Genomic DNA, 10,359 nt, shown 5'->3' on the forward strand with positions numbered 1-10,359 from the left:
AGAAAAATAACACCAGTGACGAGAAAATAGGATCTTCATTAGTCCAACTTGTTTTTGAGGGTGTGTCTTATTTGTACTGAAGCTCCCAGTTTCAAATAAGGATTGAAAGGCTGACATGCAACCAGGCATCAAAGCATTCTTTACAAAGCCCAGCAACCACTATGCTTACTGCCAGGAAGTCATTCCAAATACTGATTTTGAAAAAGGCAACAGTCATAAACGAAAGGAAGGGTGTCCTGTCAGAGGTGGCAGGTGTGTTTTGAGGCCAGCAGTGTTTTGTTTTTAATGAGGCACAGTTGCAGGTGTCCAATTGTGTGCCACAAGGGAGCAAGACATCTGAGGGCTTCTTAATTCTTTTAGCATCACCTTGGAGGAAAAGAACACTTTGTTAAAATGTAGGTTTGGTACTTCTTTTAGGCAGAAAAGCTGAAGGGGTGGAACACTTAAAAAGAATAATTCATGTGCTCCAGTTTAAAGGATAAAATATTTAAAATAAAACTCCATAAACAATTAAAGTGAAAATAATGCAAAACTGCATTCTTTGTTTCTTTCTGTGGGGATGAGGAGGGATGCAAAAGGAACTACACTCTTGCTTCTCCCTCACTCTTGTACAATGTTGTAGACAACTCTTTTTAATAGCTTCCTTTTCACTAGTTAAATAAAGGAAAAGTGTCAGAATGCGTACAGTCTTGTGGTATCTTCCCAGAGTGCTGGAAGCAAAATGGAAAGGAAGTTCCAGGAAGAGATAACTTGTCTGTCAGTCCTGTAATGTCCGGTTAAAAGGGCAGCAGTGCTAGGATAAAAATTAGTTATTATGCTTCCTTGTAACTATGAATCAGATTATGCTAAAAAGTGTCGAGGTTTGATAGCTTTATCCCAGAGTACATGATGCTTACAGGCTCACTCTTCAAAAAGCTCTGTTAACCTTCGAAACCCAATGTTTCATTGGAGTAAATTTACAATCTTGTGATGAGCAAAGCTGAAGTCAAAAGCAGCCTCAAACTACCTTTACTTAGTAAACTGACGGGGTTTTGGCCCGTTAAGAATAAGAAGATCGGTAAGCCCTCTTAGCAACAGCCGGGATGTAGCTGAAAGAGTTGTACCTACAAAGCGCACAGAGAGCCACACTGTTATGTGTACCCATGTACCTTAAACGCATGTAGGTTGAGAACCTAAAGGTGAAGTCATTCAAGTTCCGAGAACTCCTGGGAAAGGATGGGGACAGAGTGTCAAACAAAGTCGTTCCTTCTTGATTTTCCAGGTCATTTCTAATAGACTCGCCTGCCAGCTCGTCCGGACACCCAGAAAGCCGGCCCCCCGGGCAGACGGGTCCGCCCGACCTCGCTCAGCCTCCTCGGAAGGGCGCGTGGGCCAGAAACCGCGGTCCGCCCGCCGCCCGAGGTCGGCTCCAGGCGTGGTCCCGCTCCCGCCCGCCCCGACGACCCCCGGTGGCGGAGGACAGGCGCGACTCACATGTGCGGGTTCCTCCTAAAGGCGTTGGTGATGTCCTTCACCACTCGCTGCACCAGCACCGCCACCTCCTCGTTTGTCTCGGCCATGTTGGCGGCGGCCGCGGCAGTTCGAGCGCGCCTCCGGGAAAGCAGAGCCGCCGGCGGGAGTTCCGCGGGGAGCGCGCGCGCGCGCGCGCCAGTTTGGGCGCGCCGCTGCCGCCGAGCACTTCCGGGTCAACCCGCCCGCGGCCGGGGCGTGGTGCTCCCTGGGTTGGCGGCCCCCAGAGATGGGCCCGTGGGTTTACCTCCGTTTGGGTAAACGAGTTTCTAAACCTTGGAGAAAACGCTGCAGATTGGCTTGCAAAGTTACCTTAGGCCGTAGAGGGAGGGTCCCCAAAATACTCTCCGAGGGACAAACGCGTGCGCCCCCACGCCCTCTGCCAGGTGCCCCAGAGCTCCTGGAGCAAAGTTGAACAGAGGGTGCTGGTCCTTTTGAACAGCTAGTCCCGGGGCGTTTCGAAGGCTCCTGGCTTTCTTGTACCTACTCGAGGAAGACCAAAGACGTCGCGGCGGAATGAGTTCGTTTGACCGTGGTGGTGACCTGCTTTTGTACCATGTGCCAATTTGGGCTTGTGAATTTCAAAGCAGCCTTTCAAACGGGTTAAAATTTTTAAATTAATGCGTGAAAAGAAGACAAGAGAAAGGGGGGAAAAAAAAAAAAAAGCCCTCTGGATCTAGGAAGAAAAAGTGAAATTTTTTTTTTAGATTTTCTACTTAGAGCGTAGAAAATTAAAGGCCTGACAGTTTGCTTAAAATAGCTCTTTTTCTTGCCACAAATAATTTTTGTAGGAAAAACCGAGCTCTGTAGTCCATTTCGATTTTGAAATGTCATAATTAAGGTTTTGTGCATGCCTTTCTGTGATAGAAAAATCTGGTTGTCTTTAGTTCACTTTTTTTTTCTTTCACCCTTGAAATCTGTGTCTCTTAAAAACTTTTTTTTTTTTTTTTTTTTAAGCAAGCTCGTGGTATGTGATGTGGCACTTGAGGTAGAGTTTATGATTGTGAAAGTAATTCATTGGTTGTGAAATGAATTAAGAAATAAAAATTAACTGTACCCGGTAGTCCATATATCATGTAAGTATGTTTGTAAAGGCATTGGCCTTTTGGTTTTTATTAAAGCAAAACTGAAGTTTGACACAATTGCAGAAAACAAGATGAAACAGGTTTAAGAAGTAGTAACATCAAACAAACCTTACCCTCTGGCAGGTTCTGGAATGAAAGAGTAAAATGAGTAGAATGTGTGTTTAGATTCCAGGGCCAAGACAACTTCAGATATCCTGGCTACTTAAAGAATAACAGCTCTCAAATGTTTTGAGTTAACTGATGAGTCTTTCTTCTTAATCAAACAAAACCTTACATCCTTTTCTAATGACAGTGGGAAATAAACCCTGACTTCTGGGGCAGAGTTCAAAGCAGCATACCCAGAAATAAGAATTTTTTCCAAAAAAGTTTGTTTTTAATTTTAAGTCAGTGAGATTTTTGTTTTTCATTCCAATAATATATGTATTTGTATTTTACAGAAAAACTCCAAACTTGGATCCCAAGTTTTGAAGTACATATACATATGTACATATGTCTTCTTTGTACTCATTTGAAAGACATGGTTCTTGTAAGACTTCAAAGAATTGTTTTACCCAATTATTAAAGACCTACTATGTGTAGAACTCAATTTTTTAAGAACCGGGAATGTATTAGAATTCTGATCCACCTCAATGTACAGATAAGGACTGAGATTCAAAGACGTTAAGAACTGAAATTCATGAGCTCTTGGATATGTATAAGAATAGGAGATGATGGATTCTGGTTACCTGTGGCTATAATCCCCACTATTAAAAGATGGGCAAGTTGGAGGCCAGCCTGAGCAACTTGGTGAGATCATGTCTGAAAATTTTAAAAAGGGTTGAGGATGTGGCTCAGTGGTAGAGGGCCTCTGGGTTCAGTGCATAGTACCACCAAAAAATATAATAAAAAAGAATAGGATATGGATTTTTGGATGATTTTCTTGAAAAACTATTCAGGGGTTTCAAAACATTTATTGATAATGATGAAACATAGTAAATAGCTTAAATGCTCAATGATAGGGTATTGATTAAATTATGGTAAATTTGTATGATAAATTATTATTTAACTATTTAAAAATTCCATTATAAGTGATGACTGTACAGTTGGATATCCATAAGCCTAGATTCCACATCTGTGGTTGGTTGAATCTAAAATTTCAAAGTATACAGGAAAAAAATTGTGTCCCAAAAATGTACAGACTTATTTTTGTCATTCCTTAAACAACATAGTATAACAGCAATTTATATATCATTTACATTCTGTTAGATAAAATGTATAGCAGGATGCGCGTAGCTTATATGCAAACGCTGTCAGTTCATGTAAGGGACTGGTGCATCCACAGATGTTGGAGTCTATGGAGGTCCTATAGCCAATCTCCTGGGCAAAGAGCAAGAGTATGTTACCTTTGTTAACCAGTGACGAGTCCTTGCTTCCTCATTGTTGAAGTATAACACCAGAGAAGCAGACGGAGGCAAGTTTAGAGTGGAAAGTAGAGGCTTTATTAAAGGACAGCAGAAAAGACTTCTCCCAGAGGAAGAAGGGGACCCAAGAGGTGGAATCCGTGGAAGGGCGAATGTGTTCCCCTTTTATAGCTAAGGTCTTCATCTAGTTTTTCCCCCTATTCCTGTCCTTTGTTCTGTTATCTTTCAGTGATGGAATGTAGGTGGGAAGGCCCGAAGGGTGGGGCACAGGTGGGCCAAAGAAGTAATCTGGGCAGGAAGAACTTTTGGGTTAGCATCTTCAAGTTTGCCAGGAGCTGTTTCATTAACATTTCTTTGGGATGGGTTCTGGGCCTTGAGGACATTAACATTCCAAGAGTTGTTCTGCTTTTCCCAGACTTCATTCTCAACATGGCCTTCATTTTGGATTTTACTGGATATTAGACCTGATTTACCTAACTACACTGACTACCTATCTTTAAATCTGGCTTCAAGTACATTCCAAAGTGTTAGGGAGAAGTATATTCACAGGGGAATTTTAATTTCTAAATAAGGCAAAAAAAAAAAAGTAATTTTTATAATTTAAAGCTTTTTAAAGTTTATATTAATAAAGACATATGTATGCATATATATGTATGTGTGTGTGTGTGTGTGTATATATATATATGCCAGCAGCATCTCATGCATTTCATGCATTTGTTTTAGTACAAGGATTGAACTTGGGAGCACTTGACCACCGGGCCACATCCCCAGCCCTTTTTTGTATTTAGAGACAGGGTCTCACTGAATTGCTTAGTGCCTTGTCATTGCTGAGGCTGGCTTTGAAAATATATATATATATATATATATATATATATATGCCCCTCACCCACAAAAATACACTTTCCACATTTTAGAAAACTAATTGATATTGGGGAAAATGTAGATATGTAATAAGAAAAACTGGTACCAGAATAGTATTCAATACAATCCTAATTTCATATATACAATACACATTGTACATAATATAATCATGTATGCATAAAATAGACTGGGACAATATAAAATGTGAACAATGATTGTTTCTTATAGAATTATTGGAGATAATTGAGACCTATAAATATGTGTTCTCTATACTTTTCTGGATGTTCCAATCTTTCTACAATGAAAATTTTGATGTATGTAATAAGGGCCAGAGAGGAAAGAAGGACACAAAGATGGTTTTAATGACTTTTCAGAAGATATGGGAAATGACCTTGAAATCTGTTTGCATCTCTGTATTATTCTACTGACATCACTATGACATGTTTATGTATGTACTCCATTATTTTTATTTGAATTCCACCTTCTGATAACATTATACAAGACAATTCAAATAGTGCTAAATGTGTTCTTATTATGTATTCATACTATTATAAAAACAGCAAGCTTTTATCTCCTTTAAAAGAATTAAGTGCTCAGTTTTAAATAGTTTATTAAAATGTTGCCATTGTGATTCTATAGTATAGTGTATCCTATCCACTATCCTAAAATCTAAAATCAAAGAACTTACTAGCAAAGAAATAATAGCTGGAAAATGTATATATTTAAAAGCATACATCAAATGCAGGGACAATTAATATATCTTTGTCTTGGTGTGTTAATTTATTTCCCTGAATACAAGCTTCCAGGTATAAGAACTATTTTTTTTTAAGTCTCAAAACACCCATGAATGCTAATTCCATCTATTGTTATGCCTAGTTGACATCTCCATCACTTTATTTTTCCACTTGTTGGCATAAAAATAGGAAAATACATGTGAGAGTATCTTTAAACTGAGAAGCATACAAATTATTACTTTTTCTATGATTACAGAAAGCATTATGACTAGTCAGTTTTAAAACACAGTAAATTAAGACTAAACTAAATATTTTGGATATGAAACTGTTCTCTAATATTTCTAAAGACAATTCTTATACTGCAATTATAATTTAATTTCCTAGTTAAAGGATGAACTTTCTTTAACCTGACAAAGTAGGTAAATATTATCAAGATGATAATAATGAAGATGACTTTAAATGACCAGTTTTGCCTATGTTAGATCCTAAGAGTAAAGATACTAGTTACATAATTTTTTTTTTATTATTTAGTGATGTTTTATTTTCCTAGACATTTAGTAGTTCCAAAATGTCATCCTTTTCCTTTGTTCAGTTCTTCCTTTCTACCACAGAGGCTCAAGAGACCCATGATGTATTCTTTAGAAAAGTACTGAAAAAAAAAATGACTAGAGAGAAAAAGAGCCAATCCAGGACCTGCAGATGAAAACAGATAGGAAGAGTGTACCTCCCCATGATGCAATGAATGTTTCTCATGTACTGAAAATGTCAAACTGTCATAGGAATTTCCTTAGTAACATGCTTTTTAATGGATAACTAAATAAAATTTTATCTTAATTATGACAGATGAAAACCATAGACTTAGATTCAAAATTCATAACTAAAAATTTAAAAACGTGTGGGAGCTTCATTTTGACTGTTGAAGAGGTTTAGTCTGAGAACTGGTATCTGACTAAAAATAAAGGCTATACCTCCTATTCTCTTTTCTAAAGTCAATTGTTTAATTCAGATAAATTGTGATGAAAATACACCATATTTCTCAGCTTATGTCTATTTCTATATTGTAAGCCACCTTTGAGACCTGCTAAAATTAACATTAGACCAAAATTACCCACAGGAAATGATGAATTTTCTTTGTTAAATGTTGAATTATGCTCTTAATTTGCAGTATAATATTTATAGAGACTAAGAAAGAATGTCAAAGAGTAACTCCCTAATTATGTCTTTTCACTTTAAGCCTTTAATTTCTATGGGTAAGCACCCCCCCAATCATCAGTGTGGAAAAAAAAAAGGTAAAAATGATGAATGTTGGGTTTATAATAGGGGAAGACTAAATATTATCCTTGAGAGGAGAAGACATGACTGAGCAATTCGCTTATTTATTCTATAAATTTTAATGAGTGTTACTGTGTATAAGATATTATACTAGCTTCTGGGTATTCACTGATGAGAAAAACACACCTGGTTCAGCCCTGCTGTAGGACTTACAGCCTGATGGAAAAGATGGACATATTCAGGTAAACAGACAAATATAAAATGAAAAATTATAATACATTGCACAAAAGGAAAAATCAGGGTACAGATGATAATAGTGTGGGTGGAAGGGAATAGCTTTAGACTGTGGTTATAAGCCAACTCTGGGTGATGATTCTTAAAACCTGAAAGAGGAGAAGGAACCAGGCCTGTGAAAAGAAGGGAAAGCCCCTCACTAGCAGTGGAAACTTGTCAAGGCCTAATAAGAAAAGAGCTTACTTAACCTGTCTCAAGAACAGCAAGAAGGCCAAACTAGTAACGTTTACCAATCTCATAGTGTTTATAAAGTGATTGCAGATTCAGCATGGTTGGCACCTGAATGCCAATAATGAGCACGATTGCTTATCTACATTTTTCACCTTTCTATATTTGCTGTGTTCTTTATTGTACTGAACAGCTCCCTGAGCTGAATGATTGACTGCATTTGCAGAATAAAAAAATTAATCTGTTTTAAGGTTTATCAGTTAAGGTCCTATCAGGAAAATGAAAGTCCAACTTTGTATTCTAAGTAAAAAGTTTTAAGACAGATCATTAGAGTCTTTTGTACCCTTTGAAAGTGGAGAGGACAGAAGTCAGGGCACAGTCACCAACCCTCTCAGCTATCAGCAGTAAAACAAGTAACTGTATCTTGTCCAGAAGTTACTGCAAATATCCAGAACCTCTGGGAGACTGCACCAACACTCTCTGCAGCATGTACTCAAGTGCTTCTCAAGAAACTCACACTGAGAGTAAAAGTCTGACCTCATATTGGCTTCGTATACATGCTTCTGCCTGTAGCTGTTGCCTGAAGAGAGAGACCTATTCTCTCTACTTTCTAAATCTTGTGCTCTTGCTAGTAAACTACTGTGTTACCAAGGAGAATAAAAGGAATAATGATGATGCTTGGGTGCCCATAAACCCATATTGCCATAAAATAATCTGGAACAGTTTAGTTTATCTCTTCTGCTTCGGAAATTTTAAAAAGTGAGTTATCCATTTGGAGTTAGTGGTAAGAGAAGCCACTCCTTCTTGGTCCCTAGATACTTGTATTCTGGTTTTGGAAATCATGGCATCATGCATTGCATGATGCTTTGGATTACATATCTGTCTTGTAGTATGTCACTGCAACTCACAGTGTGCTGTCCAATCTAGCACTGTAATTAAGTCTGCAATATGTCATCCCACTGTTTTATTAAGCAAGTTCTTTCAAAATAGTGGGGTATATATTATGATCAGTGAATACCATAGGTACACAACCTATTCCCCTGCTCCTTTTGTTGTGAAATGAGTTCCTTGTTCAGAAATTATGTGTGCTAGTTATCTATTGCTGTGTAACAAATGAACCTCAAACTTGTGACTTAAAACAACAATTTTATTATTCACAGCTCTGTGCATCAACTGGGACCAACTGTGTGGAGTTAGGGATATGCAATTATTATCAGATAATTACTGGGGTTGCAGTCATTAAAAGGCTCAATTGGCCTGGATATTCAAGATTGTTTCTTTATTCTTGTCTGGTGTTTCGGAGTTCTCTTCCTCTCTCTTTATAACTGACATCTCCTACTCCAGGGCTTTTTATAATGTGGTAATTTCAGGAATTATACACAGTAACTAGATTCCTAGAAACAGGAAGTATAATCTCAGGCCAGTTAAAGGCATAGAATCAGTTTTTCAATATTAAAATGATCAAAACAGCCCCAGCACTTGCTGGTTTTAAGGGAATTGAGAAAGTCTCATGGAAGTATCAAGTTCATCTTGCAGAAGAGAATGTGGAATAGAAGATACTATTTTGCTTATCTTTAGAAAATAGAATCTATTACCAGTATTAAATAAGGCACCATGAAAGTAAATATGGTAACCAGTAATCTAGGATAGTAGAAGATAGGTCTTTTTTGCTGAAAGTTTGGGCACCTAGCAATAACTCTGGCTAGATGAGCTTGGGGGTGGGGGGGTGGAAGGCGTAAAAGCTGTGTTGTTAAACATAGGTATGTCTCTGGCTACTTTCTTCATGAGTTCCTAGAGTAAGCATTATTATGGCTAGGGAAAGAGACTATTAGCTATAGAATGGAACATTTTTGTCCTCTTGATTATCAAGGACTTTTTATAGAACACAACACCAGAATCTACACCTATTCAGAGAAATCTTATATCTTCCCCAAATCTCTATGTCATCAATTTCTGAATTTTGATAATTCTTATATAATTGATTCACACATATAAAAGTATCTGACTAGATAGCTCAGCGAGACTCTTAAGAAACCATGAGCAGAACATCCAAGAAATATGGGATAACATAAAGACACCAAACTTAAGAGTCATTGGGATACAGGAAGGTATAGAGGTCCAAACCAAAGGAATGAGCAATCTGTTCAACGAAATAATACGAGAAAACTTCCCAGACTTGAAGAATGAGACAGAATCCCAAATCCTAGAAGCCTACAGGACACCGAACGTGCAAAATCATAAGAGATCCACACCTAGACACATTATAATGAAGATGCCCAACATACAGAAGAAGGAGAGAATTTTAAAAGCTTCAAGAGAAAGGAAGCAGATTACATTTAGGGGTAAACCAATCAGGATAACAGCTGATCTTTCAACACAGACTCTGAAAGCTAGAAGATCCTGGAACAGCATATTTCAAATGCTGAAAGAAAATGGGTTCCAACCAAGAATTGTGTATCCAGTGAAATTAAGCTTCAGGATGGAAGATGAAATTAAAACCTTCCATGATAAACAAAAGCTAAAAGAATTTGCAGCTAGAAAAACATCTCTTCAAAACATCCTCGGCAAAACATTACAGGAAGAGGAAATGGAAAATAACAATGAAAACCAACAGTGGGAGGTAGTACAGTAAAGGGAAAAAATAATCAAAGAGGAAACACAAACCATGTTAAGTAACATAAATAAACAAATATGGCTGGAAGAACAATCCATATCTCAATAATAACCCTAAATGTTAATGGCTTAAACTCACCAATTAAGAGACACAGGCTAGTAGAGTGGATCAAAAAAAAAAAAGATCCAACAATATGCTAGCCTACAGGAGACGCATTTGATAGGAAAAGACATACATAGACTGAAGGTGAAAGGTTGGGAAAAATCATATCACTCATATGGACTTCGGAAACAAGCAAGAGTGTCCATACTCATATCAAATAAAATAGATTTCAAGCCAAAGTTAATCAAAAGGGATAAAGAGGGACACTACATACTGCTTAAGGGAACCATACACCAACAAGACATAACAATCATAAATAT

The 10,359-nt window shown here is 37.7% G+C and overlaps 1 protein-coding gene across 3 annotated transcripts in view; it reads right to left on the reverse strand.

Moving 5' to 3' along the window:
- Positions 1–1,637, reverse strand: part of Ptar1 (protein prenyltransferase alpha subunit repeat containing 1) — a 52,095-nt gene extending 50,458 nt beyond the window's left edge. For 2 of the 3 annotated variants that reach the window (XM_015492911.2, XM_015492910.2), the window contains exon 1: positions 1,474–1,637. In XM_015492911.2, coding sequence (XP_015348397.1) covers positions 1,474–1,559 — 86 coding nt within the window. In that variant the 5' untranslated portion in view covers positions 1,560–1,637. The remainder of the gene's footprint in view (positions 1–1,473) is intronic. The other variant, XM_015492909.2, reaches the window with a different exon arrangement.
- Between the last annotated feature and the right edge of the window lie 8,722 nt (positions 1,638–10,359).

Source organism: Marmota marmota, unplaced genomic scaffold (assembly GCF_001458135.2).
Source record: "Marmota marmota marmota unplaced genomic scaffold, marMar, whole genome shotgun sequence".
NCBI lineage: Eukaryota > Metazoa > Chordata > Mammalia > Rodentia > Sciuridae > Marmota > Marmota marmota.